Source organism: Pipistrellus hanaki (assembly GCF_964339955.1).
Source record: "Pipistrellus hanaki genome assembly, chromosome: 5".
NCBI classification, from domain to species: Eukaryota; Metazoa; Chordata; class Mammalia; order Chiroptera; family Vespertilionidae; genus Pipistrellus; species Pipistrellus hanaki.
The window spans coordinates 80,665,790-80,686,541 of NC_140507.1; the positions used below are offsets into that span (position 1 = coordinate 80,665,790).

At 56.9% G+C, this 20,752-nt stretch overlaps 1 protein-coding gene across 2 annotated transcripts; it reads right to left on the bottom strand.

Annotated features, from left to right (window-relative positions):
• Window positions 1-4,655: 4,655 nt before the first annotated feature.
• Window positions 4,656-18,728, bottom strand: PLVAP (plasmalemma vesicle associated protein). 2 transcript variants are annotated; one of them, XR_014795179.1, is made up of 7 exons: window positions 18,220-18,728; window positions 13,713-13,809; window positions 12,895-13,607; window positions 10,978-11,035; window positions 10,797-10,875; window positions 5,222-5,523; window positions 4,656-5,105 (listed from the first exon to the last, which is right to left on the bottom strand). XR_014795179.1 is itself a non-coding variant. In XM_084885972.1 (6 exons), the coding sequence occupies exons 1-6, from the start codon at window positions 18,586-18,588 to the stop codon at window positions 5,517-5,519; spliced, it is 1,323 nt and encodes a 440-aa protein (XP_084742098.1). In that variant the 5' UTR covers window positions 18,589-18,728; the 3' UTR covers window positions 4,656-5,516. The 2 variants fall into 2 exon arrangements, 1 of the variants encoding a protein (XP_084742098.1); XM_084885972.1 differs by having other exon boundaries at window positions 4,656-5,523.
• Window positions 18,729-20,752: the final 2,024 nt, after the last annotated feature.

A 20,752-nucleotide genomic window follows, 5' to 3' on the forward strand; every position in this document is an offset into this window, starting at 1 on the left:
TTCATAACAGCGCAATGCAGAGGGCCGTTCTGAGGATGAGGAAACCGGCTCGGAATAGCAGATGGTGGCGGAGGTCCCGGCTTTGGGATTTGCACAGAGGTCTGTGCGTGTCGGAGTTACTGTGGGCCTTCGGGGTGCAACGGAGTGCAGGGTGCTGGGAAGGCAGACAGAAGCACGCAAGCACCACCTCGCCCCTTGTTGGAGATCCAGCTCCTTCCAGTGAGGTCTCCTGGCTGCTGTGTGACCTGGGCTGTGACCTGGTTAGGGACCTGGGGTGAGTTCCAGGAAGGCCCCAGACTCCCAGAGGGAGGCATTTTATTCGGGACTTTCGGAGGGCCTGCTATGGTGCTGACCAACCAGCAGAGGGCGCCTTGCTCTAACAAGGAGGCGCCTGGCCGTCTTCTAAGGTTCTAGGGATTCAGGCCTCTACACCCCTCCCGCGGTTTACAAATATCAACTCTCCCTACCAGGAGGCGGGAACTGAGTCTCAAACAGGGTCAGGATCTTCTCCAGAACCAGAAGACCACCTCGGGGAGCTGAAGACACATGGCTCAGCTTCCGGGGGGCAGGCGGGCAGAGGCTGGGATCTGCTCAGGGCCCACAGACGGTAGGAGAGGGTCTTTAGGAGGCTCCCACCACCCAACCCCGTGTCCTCACCGACTTTATAGCAATATGTCGCTATTGATGGATTTCTTTTAAAATATATATATATATTTTATTGTTTTTTGACAGAGAGGAAGAGAGAGGGATAGAGAGTTAGAAACATTGATGAGAGCCGAAACCGGTTTGGCTCAGTGGATAGAGCGTCGGCCTGCGGACTGAGGGGTCCCGGGTTCGATTCTGGTCAAGGGCATGAACCTTGGTTGCGGGCACATCCCTGGTGGGGAGTGTTCAGGAGGCAGCTGATTGATGTTTCTCTCTCATCGATGTTTCTAACTCTCTGTCCCTCTCCCTTCCTCTCTGTAAAAAATCAATAAAAAAAAGAAAAGAAATATTGATGAGAGAGAATCATCGATCAGCTGCCTCTTGCACACCCCCCACTGGGGATGTGCCCGCAACCAAGGTACATGCCCTTGACCGGAATCCAACCTGGGACCTGTCAGTCCGCAGGCCGATGCTCTCTCCACTGAGCCAAACCGGTTTTGGCTGTTGATGGATTTCTTTGCTTATTCAGCAGCCGGGGTCGCCCCTGAGTGGGGTGCTTCTGGAGGGAAAGGGTCACTGAGAGCGGCGTCCATGGACATTACTGGGACGCCCATTTTTCAGAAAAGCAATTGGTGCCCAGAGGAGAAAAGCGATAACGTAGGTCCAGGGGGGTTCTCGTCCAGATGCCAGGCCTGGGGAGGGTCTGCAGGCTCCCAGGAAGGGTGAGCGTGGTCCGGGGGGGGCGGGAGAGGCCCGGGGCAGGATGCCTGAGCCCCCGCCTGCCTCCCCCTAGGCCCTGGCACAGGACTGGCCCAAGGTCCTTGGCTACCGTCCCTTTTTTTCCAAGAAGGGTGAGGTGGTTTGTGGGAAGCAGCCGTGGGGGTTATTTATAGAGGTCACAGGAAATCCCCAAAGAGTCAGAACCTCAGCCGGCGGCTGGACCACAGGGTCAGGGAGGGGGTCTGCCAATTGCTCCCGGCTGGCACTCGGTCCCTGCCCCTCCCCAGAGAGCCGCTGGGCTTGGGTGAGTCAGCGCTGCAGGATCAGAGCCAGAAAGAGTGAGGGGTGGGCTGGGGCGGCCCCAGGGGGAGGGAGGGCTGCACCCGGGGCATCCAGGAGGGCTGCCTGGAGGCGGAACCTCTGGGGCTGGGCCTCGGAGGAAACAGAATCAGTCAAGAGAGAAAAGGCCTTCCAGCCTGAGGGTACAGCACACATGGCAACAAAGCACCAGTGAGTCTGCACAGAGAATTAGATGTGCAGGGCAGCTGGAGGCCAGGGCTCATTGCACAAGGGGGCAGGGGCACAGGGGAGCTGGGGGACCGGACTTGGTGCTTGCGGAATGGAGAGCCATGGAGGGTGCAAGGAGAGGGATGTGGTCAGATCCCACGATGGAAAGATCTCTCTGGACCAGCCCGGGGGCCATAGCGGAGGCAGAGGCTGAGGTCCAGGTGCTGGAGGACGGAGCGGGGGATGGGTATGGGGACTGGCCGGAGGGAAGACCCCGGGATGCTCTGAACGGCAGAGACCAGCTAAGCGTCACAGGCCTGCACCCAGGGGTCCGGAGAGTTTAGGATGATCGTATCACACTCATTTCTCAGAGGAGAAGGTGGAGGCCGAGAGGGACTGAGCCGAAATTTGAATCGGGGATACCTGGCTCCAGAACACACAGCTCGGATGGTGGCTGGTGGCTGGGACTGGCTAGAGTCAGCAGGCCATCACTTGAGGCTGCTCAGGCAGGAGACTCAGGGTCACGGAGGTCCCGCTTCCTTGGAGCCTCCGGACGGGTCTGTCTGGGCGGGCCGGCCGGGCTCACCCCCCTGCCCAGGCTTGGCAGGGCCGGCCGGGGGCAGCCCAGTGTTTCCTGGAGCAGCTGTCTCTCTCACCCATGTTTCCGCATCCAGGAAGTATCGCTCCTTTGTCCCTCCAGACGGGCCTTCCCGAAGCGTGTGTTCAGCCCCGGCTCCTCATGACTCACCCCCCGCCCTGTCCCGGGTCCCAGGGGATGGGCTGGGAGGGAATCCAGGTGGGGGAGGGGCGGGGACAAGCTGAGATTCTAGATCACAATTTTAGGTTGTTTTTATGTCCCTGGCATTTGCTTTTTTTTTTTTTTTTCACCTGGAGTTTTTATAGTTCGTAAACAAGACCCCAGGAATAGGGTAACTGAGTTAAAGGGTTGGTGCATCTTTATTTTGATTAACTATGTCCACACTGCGCTGGCCTGTCTGGCTCAGAGCATAGAGCAGACTGAAAGGTCCCAGGCTGGTTTCCGGTCAAGGGCACAAGCCCGGGTTGCGGGCTCGATTCCCCAGTAGGGGGTGTGCAGGAGGCAGCCAATCAGTGATTCTCTCTCCTCACTGATGTTTCTCTCTCCCTTTCCCTTCCTCTCTCAAATCAATAATAATATATTTATATTTCTCGTCCCACTAATTTCCAGAAGGACTATTGCGATATTTTAATTCCTATCAGTCCTGTAGGAAAATGCCCTTTTCTTTTTTTAAAAAAACGTATCTTATTGATTTTCACAGAGAGAAAGGGAGAGGGACAGAGAGCCGGAAACATCGATGAGAGAGACACATTGACCAGCTGCCTCCTGCACACCCCTTACTAGGGACGTGCCCCCAACCAAGGTACATGCCCTTGACGGGAATCGAACCTGGGACCCTCAGGCAACACTCTATCTACTGAGCCAAACCGGTCAGGGCAAATGCCCTTTTCTTTACGTCTTCACCAGCGGTAGGCATTATGGCTTTTCACCATTCCCAGCCTCCTGGACGGAACGTGATTCCGTTTCTCTGATGTGCTTTGCCCCTCGGCCTGCTGGGTCAGTGGTCACGGAAGCGCTCCCAAAGCAGGCTGCTGTCCTTTCCGGCAGCCCATCTCGCCACAAACAACAAAACAAAACAAAACAAATGTCCTGCGACTTTTGTGATTTTGTTCCTGGAATAATTTTGGCAAGGAGGAGTTCCTGCGATTCAGGACAGGCGGCGGTAACCTCCGCAGAGCACCGTCGCCAAGACGAGGGGGATCTTTGCAAACGTGGACAAATGAGAGCTGCAGAGGGGTCATGTGCACTGTAAGGAACGGCTGCTGTTTTAGAGGCACAGAGTTAGCCCGGCTGGGGTGGCTCAGTGGTTGAGTGCCGACCCATGAACCAGGAGGTTCCAGTTCCATTCTGGGTCAGGACACATGCCCGAGTTGCTGGCTCATTCCCTGGTGGGGGGTGTGCAGGAGGCAGCCTGATCAACGATTCTCTCATCAATGCTTCTCTCTCTCTCTTTCTGAAATCAATAAAAACATATTTTTTAAAAAGTAGCTTCTCTTAAAAAAACAAACAAAAGAAACAAAATTGACAACAATTCTGTCTCTTTCCACACAGAGATGCCCAGAGCTTGGGGGGAGGGGTGCACCCCGATTATTCCTGGTGGGAGCTCCTCTGGCCCAGGGTCCTGGGGCGGGGGTGTTCCAGCTCTCATCTCCTTCCAATCTTCTGCTCCAGGCCAGGTGGGGCCTTTTTATTTTTATTTTTAAAAAATATATTTTATTGATTACAAAGAAAAAGGGAGAGGGATAGTCAGAAACATCGATGAGAGAGAAACATGGATCAGCTGCCTCCTGCACACCCCCCACTGGGGATGTGCCTGCAACCAAGGTACATGTCTTTGACTGGAATCGAACCCGGGACCCTTGAGTTCGAAGGCCGACACTCTATCCACTGAGCCAAACCGGTCAGGGCTAGGTGGTGCCTTTTTTTTTTAATATATTTTATTGATTTTGTACAGAGAGGAAGGGAGAGAGATAGAGAGCTAGAAACATCAATGAGAGAGAGAGTCATCGACCAGCTGCCTCTTGCACACCCCCCACTGGGGATATGCCTGCAACCAAGGTACATGCCCCCGACTGGAATCGAACCCGGGACCTTTCAGTCCCCCAAGCCGATGCTCTATCCATTGAGCCAAACCGGTCTCGGCTAGGTGGTGCCTTTTTAAAATATAAGTCACGACTCCGGAATCTTTGAAGGGATTGCTAACATTTATTGGGTGCCACTAACATGTCATAGGGGCCACAGGCAGGGCTGGGGTTAGGAGGGAGGGAGTGACAGAGCAGGGCCCGTGCCAGCCGGGAGGGGGCCTGTGGACTGGGTTTGCCCGCGGACCAGATGCCGCCTGGCGTGCGTGAGAGGAGGCCTGGGGACTCTCATGGATGGAGGTGAGTGCCTTCCTGTTCTCACTTCCCCAGGCCCCAAGTGCTGTGGGGAGGAAGCGCGGGGGAGATAAAGGCATCGGAAGAGTGGCAGGGGCACGGGAAGGGCTGTGAGGGCACTATGGGGGCCTTGGCCTGTGTGCGGAGGGCTGTGATAGCGGGTCAGGGTTTGGCAGAAGTGTCTGTGTAAGGTCACGTGTCCGTGTGTGTGAGGTCACCGTGTCTGTGTGAGGTCACCGTGTCTGTGTAAGGTCACGTGTCTGTGTGTGTAAGGTCACCGTGTCTGTGTAAGGTCACGTGTCTGTGTGTGTGAGGTCACCGTATCTGTGTAAGGTCACCGTGTCTGTGTGAGGTCACCGTGTCTGTGTGAGGTCACCATGTCTGTGTAAGGTCACATGTCTGTGTAAGGTCACGTGTCTGTTTGTAGGGCATCGTTACAACGTCTGTGGGTGTCATCGCAGCCTCTGGTGGCAGGGTTGTGCTGTGCGGGGTGGGCCTGTGCGGGGAGGAGGGGCTCTGGGTGGATGGGCACGGGGTGCAGGCCAAGGTGCCCACGGAGGTGTGTTTGCACGGAGGTCGCCTGACGGGGTCCCCCGCGGTGGGTGTCTCACCGCCGCGGGTCTGCAGACTGGCACGTCGGGACCCGCCCTCCGTCCTCTTCCGGAGCCTTCTCAGCCGCTGGGGCAGAAAGGAGATGGGAGCACAATGGCGATCCGTCAGGGAGGAGCACAGACATTGTGGGGCCTGCCTCCTGTCCCAGCCCCGTGGCTGCCAAGGACTCTCCCTCCTTTAGGTTCATCCTTCCCAACAGATTCCCACCGCACTTTGGGAAGCTGGGACAGCTGTCTGCCTCCTTAGGACACAGAAGCAAAGCCCGAGGTTCAGAGAGGCCGCCTGCTGGGCTCGAGCCTCTGCTGCAGGGTGTCTGCCACCCCCCTCCCTGAGGCCTCGAGGGTCCTAAGAGTTTGCCCTAAAGTAAGGGGACCAGACGCCCCGCTTTTGGCGGGACAGTCCCGATTTTTAACAATGTGTCCCACATCCCGCGGCATTTTAAAAAAGTCCAAAAGATCTAACAGAATCTTTCCAAAACTCGGGGCTTTTTAAAAACGCAGGACAAATTGTTAAAAATCAGAACTGCCAAAAGCGGGACGTCTGGTCACCTTACAAAGCCCCTGTCCGCACCCACCCAGCACTCACAATCATTCCCAGGAGGATTTTTATGACGAGCCGGCCCTTATTCACGTGTTCTCCATGCACTCCCCCTCCTGTGTCCCCCGCCCCCCTCCCGGCCGCCCGGGACAAAGCCAGATCCTCTTAGTCTGGAATTCAAGGTTCCACCCACTATTCTCCACCAGACCTCCCCTCAAGGACTCAGATCCTGCCACAGTTCCCCAAACTCCAACAACTATTATTACCGCGCTTCCACTCCCCCGCCCCCACCCCTCGCAGGAGCCGTCCAGCTGCGGTCGGCCCTCCCCGCTCCCTGGCCTGGCAGAGGTTCCTGCGAGGGGTCAGGGGTTGGTGCAGAGGCTATTTCCTGGTGGGGGAGGAGGGGGCACAGCCAAGTCCCGCTTCCGCTGCCCCCTCCCTTCCTTCCCCGCTCTTCCCTGGGGCCCGAGCTCGCGTTCCTCGGCTGGCTCCCGTCCACCGTCTCCAGCCTCAGTCTGACGCATGCTTCACTCGCTCCTGCCCACCAGCCTGCAGGGGGCAGGGGGGGCACCCCTTGCCATTTTTCACAGACTGAGGCTCCCAAGCCCCCGTTGCTGACCTGGACCTTAAGGTGCGGTCGCCTTAACGCTGACCCCTGGCTCCCACCTTCGCTTCTCACGGGGCCAGAGGGTGCGGACGCCTGGGTCAGACCGCCTGCTCCGCTGACAGCGGCCCAGGGCTCCCAGCATCCTCAGCACAGCTCAGAGCCCTGCCCGACCCTGACCGGTCCACTTTCTGCCCCCTGATCGCACTGTCCTCAGCCTCTGATCATTAGGCTCCAGCCTTCCCAGCCTCCTCACTCACTCCCTCACTCCCTCCCTCACCCACTCACTCACCCAATCACTCACTCACTCCCAGGCCTGGTTCTGTCTCAGGGCCTCTGCATGGACTGTGCTCCCTGCCTGGCTATGTCCTCCCCCTCCCAGCTCCTCCCTCACCTCCTTTAGTTCTCTGTTCAAATGCCACGTGGAAAAAAGCCTGCCCTGGCCCCTGTGGAAAATTCTAACCTTCTCATCCTCTCTCCACTCCTTTCTTTCTTTTTTAATATGTTTTTTTTTTTTTTAAATTGATTTCAGAGAGGAAGAGAGAGAGAGAGAAACATCAATGATGAGAGAGAACCCTTGATTGGCTGCCTCCTGCACGCACCACGCTGGGGACCGAGCCTGCAACCCGGACATGTGCCCTGCCTGGGAATCGAACCCGGGACCCTTCAGTCTGCTGGCCGACGCTCTACCCTCTGAGCAAAACCAGCCAGGGCCTTCCTCCCTGTTCTGCCTCGCCCATTGCCAGGGGCTTTATAAAGTCTGATGCTGATTCGTCGAGTGGATTATCTGTCTCTCCACAAACAAGCCGCGCTCGCCGAGGGCCTGGCTCCGAGCCGGGGCTGGCCTCCACCTCCAGCCTCCCACATCCTGCCTCCCCACGTCCAGCCACAGTCCCAACCAACGTTTCTGTAATGTCTGTCTTCATCTCTATCGTGTTTTTTTAAATGAACTAAATTGATCTCCAATGGACACTAGTCTTAACGAGTACAGGAAAGCTCATGCACTTGCCATTGACAGAAAATGACCTAAAAACGTGCAATTAGTGTCTGGCCAGGGTGTCCCGGTGGTTAGAGCATTGCTGGTCAAGGGCATGCACCTGGGTTGTGGGCTCAAGTGGGAGGCAACCAATGGATGTGTCTCTTCTTTCTCTCTCTCTCCCTCCCTCCTTTCCTTCCTTCCACTCTTTCTAAAAATCAATGAAAAAAATATCCCCTGGTGAGAATTAACAAAAAAGAAGGGAGGGGGGGAGTGCAATTAAGCAGCAAAACCTTGTCCTGGCAGGAAGGGCTCCAGTGGTTGAGCATCGTCCCTTCCATCAGAAGGTTGCCGGTTCGAATCCTGGGGTCTGGGCACATGCCCAGGTTGTGGGCTTGATCCCCAGGAGTGGAGTTGCAGGAGGCAACCAATCCGTCCAGAGTGCTAACCATTACACCATGGCTTTGTAACTCAGGAGGCAACCAATCCATCTCTCTCTTTCTCTCTCTCTTCGTTTCTCCTTTCCTCTATAAAATAAACAAAAACATATTAAAAAAAAAAAAAAAAAAAGCAAGATCTCAAGTCTTGGTAATGTTGGGCCCTGGGTCTGCCTCGAGAGCAATGTGTGTGGGCGGCCGCAGGGCGGTGAGCACCAGCGGAGACTTTCTCGGAAGGCGCGCACGCAGAGGAACAAAGTGGGAGCAATCAGCTCCCAGACGGTGGGGCTGCTGATCGGATGCCGGACCTCGGACCTCGGACCTCGGCCGGGCCTGATGGGTGCTCTGGAATTCGGTTGCTTTGATTCTCTGGCCAGAGGTCCCCCTGCGGTCACCCCCCGAGGGGCTGGGGGAGCGGCCCTTAAGCCCAAGCGGATGACCCCGGCCTGCATGACCCTGCCCCTTCTCGGGGAGGCACGCGGAGGCTGGAGCCAGAGGCCCTTCCTGCGGCCCCGCGGGGAGACGCAGGGGGGGCCCGGCACTGAGAGCACATTGTTCTCCCTCCAGGGGACGTCATGTGGGGTAAACAATGTCAAGAGCTTCCCCGCTCTCAGCCGACCAGGACGGACAGGCCTGGCTCCGGCCCTGACCCGCTGACGCAGGGCCGGCCTAACGCTTCCCTGGGGCCTCAGTCCCCGCTCTGAGAAATGGGGATAATAATAGTACCTCCTTCCTTGCCACGATGGCTGCGGGCCAGGATGGAGGAAGGAAAACAGAAGCCCCTGCCCTCTCACTTTCCGGTCTGCAGGCTGCCCGAGGCGGAGGGATTTTGCCGAGGAAGAGTGAGGGGACCAGTTCCTCAAGGGGTGAGCTCCCTCAGAGCAGGGGTGTAAGAGGAGGCGTAGTGGAGACTGGAGAGCCCTGAGTTGTTGATAACAGCTCTCTGGAAGTCTGGACCCGCGGCCTGCATTTAGCACCCGAGGTTAAAATAGACCCAGGCAGACGATAGCGTGGGGGCAAAGCCACGGGGAAAACCACAGGCTCTGGAGTCGGAGGGATCTGCCTTAAAATCTTGGGTGCCTCTGGGACTCCAGGTGCTAAACCACCGATGGGCCGGCCCATCCCTGGGGCCCAGGCCGGCGGTGTGTTAGAACGGGAGTGTCACAGGGAGTGCTGGGGGGGGGGGGGGGGGGGGGGAGGGGTGCGGCCTGAGCCACCTTCCGGTGAGAAACGGGGGCCATTGGGTGGATAACCGGCTCCTGGGAGGTGGTGAGGCGGGCAGAGGCATGGAGCCGTGACCTGAGCATGTGCCAGGCGGCCCTGAGGCTCCCCGCTGAGGCCCCCTGGGCCCCTTCCTTGCTCCAGCCACTGGGGACAGCCCTTTACAGCTGGCCACGCATTTTCATGCCCTTGGTTTCAGAGGCCCCCATTTTTGTAGGAGTAGAAAGTGAGGGGTAGCCGAAGCCGGTTTGGCTCGGTGGATAGGGCGTCGGCCTGCAGACTGAAGGGTCCCGGGTTGGATTCTGATCAAGGACATGTACCTTGATTGCGGGTACATCACCACTGGGGAGTGTGCAGGAGGCAGCCGATCAATGATTCTCTCATCATTGATGTTTCTATCTGTCTCTTCATTTCCCTTACTCTCTGTCATCAATAAAAATATATATTATAAAAAAAAAAAAAGAAAGAAAGAAAGAAAGTGAGGGGTAGAGTGAGGGGCCAGGGTCACTCTCAGATGCTGCTCTCCCTCCGTCCCTTCCTCCATGCCAGCCCCTCCTCCTTCAAGTCCAAGCCACTGGGCCTTTGCGCTGACTGTGCCTGCTGCCTGGAGCACTGTTCCACCTGCCCTCCCTGGGCCTGCTTCTGCCCATCCTCCAGCTCAAAGGTGCCCTGCTCACCGAGCCTCTCCCTTGCCTGTCTGGAGTCTGACCACCTGGGTTCAAGTCCCAGCTTGCTCCTCGCTAGCTGTGTTACCCGGAGCATGATGCACAGCCTCTCTGTGCCTCTCTCCATCCGGTCAGTGGAATAGTAGCTCACCACGTGATAGGTTGAATGAGTTAATAGTGCAGAGTGCTTAGCCCTAGCTGGTTTGGCTCAGTGGATGGAGCGTCAGCCTGCAGACTGAAGGGTCCCAGGTTCAATTCCAGTCAAGGGCATATATCTTGGGGAGTGTGCAGGAGGCACCTGATCGATGTTTCTAACTCTCTCTCCCTCTCCCTTCCTCTCTGTAAAAAATCAGTAATATATATATATATATTTTTTTTTCTTTTTTAAATATATTTTTATTGATTTTTTACAGAGAGGAAGGGAGAGAGATAGAGAGCTAGAAATGTCGATGAGAGAGAAACATCAACCAGCTGCCTCTTGCACACCCCCTACTGGGGATGTGCCCGCAACCAACGTACATGCCCTTGATTGGAATCGAACCTGGGACCTTTCAGTCCACAGACCGACGCTCTACCGCTGAGCCAAACCGGTTTCGGCTAAAATATCTTTTTAAAAAATAGCGCAGAGTACTTAGAACTGTGCCAAGCTCACACTAAGCACCCGATAACTGTAGGCTCTTGGTCACTCTTCTTATCACGGCTCCGTCGCTGCCTCTCTTGCCACTAGTTTCATGAATGGAACTGCGTGCATCTTGGTCACTACTGTGTCCTCAGGGCCCGGCGTGGGGCCTGGTACATGGCAGGCACTCAATTAAGGAAGCAGCAAGTATGAGACGATCCTCTCTCCACCCCTAGACGTGAACGAAAGCACTGAGACTCAGACCTGCCCAGGACCTTACCTGGACGGGACTGGGTTGCCTGCAGGGGGCCACTGGGACTCCAGGATCTTCTTCTTGAATTCCTCCAGGCTCACTGGGTCTGCCGAGAGAGGGTGTTAGGCCCAACCTGTGGCCTTAGTAGCCCCTTCCCCTGGGCTAGGGATAGGTGGCAGCTCCCCTTTTTGGCTCTGCCCTCACTCACCGATAGGCTGGGGGTTGGGGGCAGGGGCCACAGGTCTTGGCATAGACATCGGCAGCGACTGTGAGAAGGAAGATAGAGGGAGGTTGGTGGAAGCCAGGATCCCTGAACCAGAGTGCCAAGGAGATTCCTGCCCCTCCTTGCCCTTGGCTCTGAGGTCCTTCCAGGGTGGAGAGAGGGACAGGTACACATGTGCTAATGAGGTATCATCGTCACCTGTGTCCACCTGTCCTCAAATGACTGGGGATTCCAGGGACTGGGTTGGCTTAGAGCTCCCAGAGACCACTCTACAGGGCTGGCCTGCCTCAGTCTCCATTACAGCCTCAGTGCCAACCCGACCCCAATCCATGACCCCGAGTCCATCACCCAACCCAGCCCCCTCCAGACTGAAGTCGACCCACTCTGAAAACCACTGGACCCCAGTTCTCAATGCCATGCCTTGAACAACTTTGAGCCGATCCCCCCAAACTTGAAATTCAAAACCTGTTCTGAACTTAAGTACCTAAAATCCAATCCCAACATGAAAATGGAGCCTTCCTTAGAATCAAGCCCCATCCTAAACCCAATCCCAGTGACAAATCTGATCTGATGTAACTTTAGATCTAACTCTGACCCAAACCCATCACCTAGCCCCCGTCACTATGAAGAATCCAACCCCCAACCCCATTCCCCTAACCCCAGGCCTGGGATCCACTATGGCCACATACAGCCACTTTCCAAAGTAACGCTCAATCCCAACTCAACCTTAGACCCCCAGTCTCTACCTGAAACAGAACCCCACCCCAGCCCCGACCCAATATCAGCATCCACACAACCTCTGCTCTAGATGTAGTTTTGAGCCCCACCCAACCCCAATGTATCCCCATCCTAACCCAGGATCACCTAATCTTGCACCTCAAATATATCCCAACTCATCTCCCTACCAGCCATCCTAAATCCAACACAACTTCCACTCCAAACCCATGGTCAATACCCCTCCTCATGCCCATGAAATCCTAAATCCGCTCTTGGCTCCAAACTTCTAATCATCTCTAGAACCACAAGCTACCTACACCCACCTAGTCTCAAGTCCAACTTCAGTTCCTCAACCCAATCCCATCCTAGATTCACTCCTCATCCAACCTTAGACCCAACAGCTGCCCTGCATGCAACCCCTGACCCAACTCTTAACCTTTTCTCATAACCTAAACTACAAACTCTATCCCACTTCTAAGACTGATGAGATGGAACCCGAACCTTAGTCCAAACCAACTCCAGACATGGCCGTCACCAAGAACTCATTGTGACCCAACTCTAAACACCAATCATACATCATATCAAGCCTTTCGCTAGGCCTGCCTTAACCCTCACTATAACCTGATGTCACTTGCAACCTTAACCCATTGCCCCTGATCCTTCAGCTCAACAATTCCCAACCCTGACACCAAGCCTCAATGAATTCCTATTCTTCACCCTAAACTAATTTGGAGGCCCATCCAGCTGTCCAAACTCAACCCCAATCCTTAACCCTTTCTCAGTAATCCCCAATTTCAAACTCTACCCCAATCCTAATGCCAATAAAATCCTACATGAATAAATACATAGCCATAATCTTTAAACCACCTCTAGACTCAACAGCCACCTATGTGTCCTACCCTAAATTCTCAGTCCACCCTCAATGCTTCAGCTCAGCCTGATCATAAAGCAACGGACGTCCTAGATTCACCCCTCCATGAACCTTGGGCCCTACAGCCACCCTACCTCCAACCCCAGTCTTAAGCCTCCACGCTTCCTTAGTGTTGATCCCATTTGAGACTCGGTCCCTATCCTAATGTCAGTGAAACTCTCCAGTGAGTCCTAACTAACCCAAACTCAAACAGACTTCACAACCAAATGTCACACCACCACCAGTGCCGTCTGCACCCAGAGCCGCCAGCCCACCTTGGTCTTTATGCAGGTTTCCAGGGCGGAGTTGCTGACAGCCAGCTGCATCTTGAGGTGCTCGACCTCCCGCTTCCTCTCCTCCAGCTCCTTGGCCAGGTTGTCCCGCTCCTTCCGCAGCGCTGCCTTCTCCTCCAGCGCTAGCTGGGTCTGCTTGGTACACTCGGCCTGGAGCTTGGCCTCCCGGGCCTGGGCTTCCTTCTCTACCTTCTCCTTGGCCTCCTGAAGGGCCCGCAGGCTCTGCGCAGCCTCCAGCTTCTGGCGCTGGAGCTCTGAGTTCTCTTGGGCCACACGCTGGATGTCAATCCGCAGGCTCTGGGCCAGCTCCTCCACCTTGGTGGTCATGAGGTTAGGCATGTGCTCACAGATTCTCCGTAGGGAGGCCACTTCGGAGCCGATGGCATGGTACGGGCTGTAGCTCAGCGAGTCGAGGGTGCGCGGGACGATGGAGTCCCTCCAGATGTTGCGCAGGTCCACCGCGAGTTTGTCCTTGTCCAGGGGGAGGCAGAGGCTCTCCACCTTCTTCAGCTGGCTCTGGGCCAGCTGTCGCTCCTGCCGCTGCTGCTCCTGGGCCTTGTTGCATTCTGCCAGTTGCTCCTCCACCACCCGCTTGCTCAGCCCCAGGCCCTCCTTGTCCCTGGTGCACACAGCCTTCTCCTTGGCCAACTCCACCTCTAGCATCTGGGTCTTCTGGGTCAGAGTGAGGAGCAAGGCTGCAGGCACAGGAGGATAGGGCTCAGGGAAGCTGGGGGGCTGCCAAGGGGAGCTGGACGGGGAGGCCGCCACCCTGGCTCCCGCTGCCCAGAGCACTCACTCACCGTTGCAGCTCTTGTTAGTCTCCTTGAGCTGTTCTTGGCATTGTTTCTCGCTCAGGATGATGGCGGCCATGTACTTCTGGTTGTTCATGTAGCCCGCCTGCCCGGAGAGGACACAGGACAGGCCTCAGAGGGGCCCCCTGACCCCGAGACTGCCCAGACCCCCAGGGCTGAGGCCCCGGATCCAGCACCCAGGGGGCCCTGTTTGCCCCAGTTCATGAGGGCATGGCCTCTGTAGGGGGAAAGCTGGTCTGATTTTTTTTTTTTTAATATATTTTATTGATTTTTTACAGAGAGGAAGGGAGAGAGATAGAGAGTTAGAAACATCGATGAGAGAGAGTCATCTATCAGCTGCCTCTTGCACACCCCCTACTGGGGATATGCCCGCAACCAAGGTACATGCCCTTGACCGGAATCGAACCCGGGACCCTTCAGTACCCAAGCCGATGCTCTATCCACTGAGCCAAACCGGTTTCGGCTGGTCTGATCTTTGAAAGCTGTTATGATTACCCTGGCCAGTGTTCTCAGTGGGAGCAGTGGCTCTCGACCTTCCTACTGCTGCGACCCTTTCATCCAGTTCCCCATGTGGTGGTGACCCCCAACTATAAAATTATTTCCGTTGCTACTTCATAACTGTAACTTTGCTGGTTTTATGAATTGTAATGTACATTATCTGTGTTTTCCGATGGTCTTAGGCTCTACAGCAGCGGTTCTCAACCTGTGGGTCGCCTTGTGGATTTGCTTATTGTACACATTTTATCTCAACAGAATCAGACACCATGTGGCCTTTTGTGACTCACTTCCGTCCCTCAGCTTCCTGTTTTCGGCAACCGGTCGTGACCCACAGGTTGAGAACCGCTAGCAGGGTCGCCTAAGACCATCGGGAAACACAGATATTTGCATTACGATTCATTAACAGCAGCAAAATGACAGTTATGAAGTAGCAACGAAAATAATGTAATGGGTGGGGGTCACCACAGCACGAGGGACTGTATTGAAGGGCCCAGGCATCAGAAAGGTTGAGAACCACTGGGTTAGAACCACAAAGGTCAGCCTGGGAACCGAAGGGTTACAGGTTTGATCCCCGGCCCTGTTCGGGGGCCAGTGTGCCAGGAAACAAATGGATGTTTCTCTCTCTCTCCCCCTCCTCTCCCTTCTACTCTAAAAAGCAATGGAAAAAATACCCTCAGGTGAGGATTTTAAAAATGTGTCATAATAATAAAAAAAAGTGTTATGATTAATACAATTTGGCAATAAAAAATATGGAGGCAGTGACACATGCTCCAGTCTGGACGGACCTTGACAACATGATCCTGAGCGACAGAAGTGAGTCACAAAAGGCCACATGTTGCCTGATTCTATTGAGATAAAATGTGTAGAATAAGCAAATCCATAACCATGGCTCTCAGGGGCGGCGGAGAAGGAGGGATGTGGAGTGTGTCCTTTTAGGGTGACAGAAAACATTCTAAAATTATTTGTGATGACGGTTGCACAGCTCCGTGAATGTGCTAAAAATCATCGAACTGTGCCCTTTAAATGGGTCAGCTACATGGCACGCGAATTAAACTTTTACGATTCCACAAAGGTCATGCCTTCCGAACTCTGGAACAAAACCCTCCGCAGAAATATAACAAGTAAAGAAAGATACGAAGAGGGCAGAGTCTTCCTGCCATTTCTGGTCTGACTCCTTGTCCTTGGGAAGCCCGGCCTGTGCGAATGCCCTGGGGCTAGGGGAGCACAGAAATAGCTCGGACACTTCCCGTGGCTTCTGCTTTCCAAAGCTTTAGCCGACATCTGGCCATCTGGCCGGTGTGGCTCAGTTGGTTGAGGTCCTCTGGTGCACCAAGAGGTCGCCGGTTGGACTCCCGGGCAGGGCACAGGCCCCGGTTTTGGGCTCGATCCCCGGTAGGGGGCGTGCAGGAGGCAGCCCATGAAGGGTTCTCATTGATGCTCCTGTCCCTCTTCCTTTCTCTCTGAAATCAATGCAAGCACATCTATTTTAAATATCTTTATTGATTTCAGAGAGGAAGGGAGAAGGGAAGAGAGAGAGAAGCAATCCATGACGAGAGAATCACCGACTGGCCGCCTCCTGCAGGTCCCCCACTGGGGATGGAGGCTGCAACCCAGGCATGTGCTCTTGACCGGAATCGAACCCGGGACCCTTCAGTCCACAGACTGACGCTCTATCCACTGAGCCAAACCAGCTAAGGCCAAACATATATATTTTTAAAAGCCTTAGCCTCAGAAGGGGGACGTGAGTGGGATCCAAACATGAAGTGAGACAGGGGTATTTCCAGTTAGAACCAGTGTCAGCACAGGTGGGGGTGGGGCAGCGAGGCTTTATCTGAGGCAGGGGTCTTCAAACTACGGCCCGCGGGCCACATGCGGCCCGCAGAGGAGTCTGATCCGGCCCGCCAGGTTTTTTGGGCAGTGAGCGCAGCCCAGGTGTTACAGTAGGAATTAGTAGTTCATATAGTCCGGCCCTCCAGCTCTCTGAGGGACTGTGATCTGGCCCCCACTTTAAAAAGTTTGAGGACCCCTGATAGAAAAACCTTGAGAGAGAAGGATTGGACGTTTTAAAAATCATTCCGTTCCATTTTCCTGTCTCTCTCAGGGACCCAGGACAAGAAATGCAGTTGCATTTCCAGAAAATTTAAGAAAAATCATGTTTCTTGGCACTGCCAGAACTGGGGAAAGACCAAGATTCACATCCACTCCCATCAGACACGGGGGTGGGGTGGGGTGGGGGGGGTGGGGGGCTGCTGGAGCGGGGCAGGTGGGTCTCGGGGCGCCCCCACAACCATCAGCACCCCCTCCTGGGGGGTGGGGGGTGGGAACCAGGATCCCCTCAAGACCCAGGTCGGCAAACCTCGGCTCTCGAGCCACACACGGCTCTTTGGCCCCTCGAGTGTGGCTCTTCCACAAAATACCACGGCCTGGGCGAGCCTGTTTTGAAGACGTGGCGTTAGAAGAAGTTTAAGTTGAAAGAATTTGGCTCTCCAAAGAAATTTCAGTCGCTGTCCTATTGACATTTGGCTATGTGGACCGATGAGTTTGCCACGACTGCCTCAAGAGAAACCCCTGAGGGGTTCAAGCCTAGAGGAATTTGTCAGCTCAAAGGGGGGGGGGGGGGGCGGCGCATGGATTTCCAATGTGAAAGTTGTGACGATCTAGATTCTCAACTTTCTCATCTACAACAGGGAGGCAGGACGCCGGTGAGTGAGTGTCTAACACTTTGTGATCCGATTCCTCCCCAATGGCTCCTGCGTGGGATGTGCCATGTGACCCGAACTGGCTGGTTCCCAGGAAGTGAGCCCCCCCTTCGCCCCAGGGGGGGGAGGTGTCGGGATTCACAGCTCTGCCCTGAGCTCTGGGGAGGGATGCAGCCCCTGCTGAGGGTCCGAAGGGGACCCGCCCTGCTTTGGGGCTTGAGGCGGGACCTGCCCCCATTCCAAAGGTCACTGGAGACCCGTCCTTCCCTGGGGCCCGAGGGGAGACCCTCCTGCTCTGGAGCCTGAGGGGGGCCAGCCTGCTCTCAGGGCCCGAGGGGGACCGGCCCCATTTGGGGGTTTAAAGAAGACGTGCCCTGCCCTGGGTCTGAGGGCAGACAAGGCCCTTTGTCCCCACCAGCCTCTCTCCCAGTCCCAGGAACTAAGACCTCCGCAGACAAAGAGCGTGTGTGGCGTGTGTGTGTGTGTGTGTGTGTGTGTGTGCGTGTGTGTGAACACAGGGTGGCCCATCGGGTTTGGCGTGAGTGCCAGGGGGTAACAGTCTCCATGAGACCCCCACGTGTGCCTCTGTGACTTTCTCCTGGGAGCCCCCTGCTTCTCAAGCCCCCACCTCCCCACCTGCAAAAGGGTTTGGGGTTTCTCCCTTCCTCTTGGGCTTCTGTAATGAGAGACTACTTCTCCAGCGGACGCCAGCCTAAGGCAAATGCCAGCCGTCCGTACTTAATGCTAAGAAAGAGCCACACGTCCTGAGTTTTTATCTAGCCGGTCTGCCTGCAGTGCATCTGCAGCCGGCACGTTCTGAGCCTTTTATCGCATTAAGTCAGGGCCCAGGGCTGGTGCTGTTACACCCGCATTCCTGAGAGATAACGAATACTGGTTTTTAGGTTAAGTATACCCAAACCATTGCATGGGGTGTACTTACACAAACAAAACGCGCATTGGTGACCTGTTAGGGCTCCTCATGCAAAATGAAGGGTCTGGCGCTGGCCAGGGTTAGAGCATTGGCCCCGCACACCAAAGGGTCAGGGGTTCGATTCCCAGTTAAGGGCTCATCCCTGGGTTGTGTTGACCCCTAAACTCAGTCAGGATGCCTCTCTCTCTCTCTCTCTCTCTCTCTCTCTCTCTCTGTCCATCCCTCCTACTCTCTCTGAAAAGCAAGGGAAACCATATCCTCAGGTGAGGATTCAATGGAAAAAATAAGGCCTGCGGCCCCCCATTCCGCGGCTGGGGTGAGGTGCCATCCCGGGGTCACCGGGGCCGGCGAGGGCCCCCCGCCTTACCCGGTCGGTGTGGCACTGGCGGAAGCTGGCGTTGATCCGGTCCAGGTCCCGGCGGGTGCCCAGCAGCATCTGCATGAGGGCATCCTTGGCGCGGGCGGTGAGGTTGAGCTCCTTGGTCAGGTTGGCCTGGGAGGCCGAGAGCCCCACCACCTGGCTGTACAGGCCCTCGGCCCGGCGCTCCGTGTCCCGCAGGTTGGACTCGGTGGCCACGTGCACGTTGCCGTAGACCATGAAGAGCACCAGGCCCAGGATGATGAGGAACTGGATGAGCGAGACGAAGAGGAAGAAGTAGCGCAGGTAATACCAGCAGCCCCGCGAGCCGCCCCCCGCCCGGGCGTAGGCCCCTGCGTGCTCCGCGGCCAGGCCCATCTCCGCCCGGTGCCGCCCGCCTGTGCCCGCCCGCCTGTGCCCTGGTCCGCTGCTGCCGGCTGGTCCGCTCCGGGTGGTGGCGTGCCCCTTCTGGGAGTGTTTATATTGCTCCTCTTAATACTTCCTCCGCTGGCTCCTTCCTGGCCAGGAGGAAACGGGAGCCTTGGGTTATCTCAACACTCCCACCCGGCCGTGAAGGGAAGGGGGGGGCGGGGGCAGGGACCAGGCCCTGGCTGGCCTTTCTGGGTGGGGCGCCAGGCGACTGGGTGGCTCAGGCTCTCTGAGCCTCAGTTTCTCCGCCCGCCCCTGCCCCGTGCCGGGCGCTGTTCTCAGCACTCGCAGCAGCTGAAGGTGCCCAGGTCCTCGCCTGCACCGTGAGGAGGAGGGAAGCCGTGCAAGGGCTGCCCTGGGTCTCCAGCTGTGGGTCCCCGGAGCTGGGCTTCCCCTCAGCGGGCGGACCTCAGGTGGGTGCCCACCTCCCAGGGCAGTGCCAAGTGCGTGAGCTAACCTGTGCGGAGTGCTCAGCTCACGGAGGGAGAGCGGAGGGTGGGTGGTGGCGCCGGCCTGACCCCGAGAGCTGTCATCCCACCAACCCCGCTCACGCACGAGCTTAAGAAGGTGCTCCCTGCCCTAGCCGGTGTTGCTCAGTGGATAGAGCGTCGGCCTGGGGACTCAAGGGTCCCAGGTTCGATTCCGGTCAAGGGCATGTACCTTGGTTGCAGGCATATCCCCACTGGGGGGTGTGCAGGAAGCAGCTGATGGATGCTTCTCTCTCATCGATGTTTCTGACTCTGTCCCTCTCTCTTCCTCTCTGTAAAAACTCAATAAAATAGAAAGAAAGAAAGAAAAGAAAAAAAAGAAGTTGCTCAGGGATTAGCAGCAGGAGCAGCAATGAAGTTGGGGCGTGGAGAGCCGGCGTGGCTGTGCGGGTTCGAGGGAGGGGCTTCTCCTGTCTGTGCCTCAGCTTCCCCCGCTGTGAGGTGTGTGTGCGTGAAGCCCACTCACGGGCTGGCTGGGAAGCTGCTGCTGTTACTACCATTTCCCGCTGGAAGCATTCTTTTGGGGCTCCGTGAGACAAGGCGCCCGATGGGTGGGAGCTGAGCTTCATTGGGGTCACCCCCAGGTGGGCATGCAGGAGATTTGGAACCGAGGAGCAAAGAGTTCTGGGTGTGCCCTCCTGCCTGTCACCCCAGAGCCAGGAGTTCCAGGGAATTCTCCGAGCTGGGCGAGCCAGAGCCCCCATGTGGCATCCGCCCCAGCCCCAGCCCCAGCCCAGCCCCAGCCCCAGCCCCAGCCCTAGCCCCAGCCCCAGCCCCAGCCCCAGCCCCAGCCCCAGCCCCAGCTCCAGCCCAGCCCCAGCCCCAGCCCCAGCTCCAGCCCAGCCCAGCCCCAGCCCCAGCCCCAGCCCCAGCCCAGCCCCAGCCCCAGCCCAGCCCCAGCCCCAGCCCCAGCCCCAGCTCCAGCCCCAGCTCCAGCCCAGCCCCAGCCCCAGCCCCAGCCCCAGCCCCAGCCCCAGCCCCAGCCCCAGCCCCAGCCCAGCCCCAGCCCCAGCCCCAGCCCAGCCCCAGCCCAGCCCCAGCCCCAGCCCAGCCCCAGCCCAGCCCCAGCAGGGAGAGGCCCTCAGGCTTGAGGAGACTGAGTGTGACACAGCTCCTAGCCCCAGGGGGTCATGGGTGGCTGGAAGGAGGGACGGGGCTGAGGGGACAGGGACAAGGAGATGGGATTGGTGTCCATTGCCTGGTGGGGAGCACAGCCGGGTACAGGCTGCTGCAGGGGACCCATCCCCCCGCCCCCGTTTGCCACCGTGATGGAGTGGGGGGTGGTTGACAATGGGGAGGGGTCCCTCAGGGTGGTGTTCATCCAGGAGGCGGAAGCTGTGCCGGGAAGGAGGAAGTTCCCAGGGGCAGGCAGGAAACCCCTGTCTGACCTTTGGCCCTCACAGCTACCCAGCGGTTCCTGATTCCCAGACCCTTCCCAGCTGGCGAGTGCAGGGAGGAGGGTTGGGGGCTGCAAGCGGTGGCCAACCAGCTGTTCCTGCAGGCTGGCCAGGCCCACAGGCCCCGCACCCACCCCCAAGGGTGTGAGACCGACACCTTCCCCTTCCTTAGGGGCCTCTGGGGCCGTAGAGGCCGAGAGAATTGAGTGAATTGAGTGAATTTCCGGC

What these genes read in the sequence shown, in the direction of transcription:
- PLVAP (XM_084885972.1), bottom strand. Translation starts at nt 18,588, where the DNA reads ATGGGCCTGGCCGCGGAGCACGCAGGGGCCTACGCCCGGGCGGGGGGC. An exon ending in GCCAGTGCCACACCGACCGG is followed by an intron (nt 13,810 to 18,219) that starts GTAAGGCGGGGG and finishes CTCTCCGGGCAG; the next exon opens with GCGGGCTACATGAACAACCA. An exon ending in CCCCAACCCCCAGCCTATCG is followed by an intron (nt 10,876 to 10,977) that starts GTGAGTGAGGGC and finishes CTCTCTCGGCAG; the next exon opens with ACCCAGTGAGCCTGGAGGAA.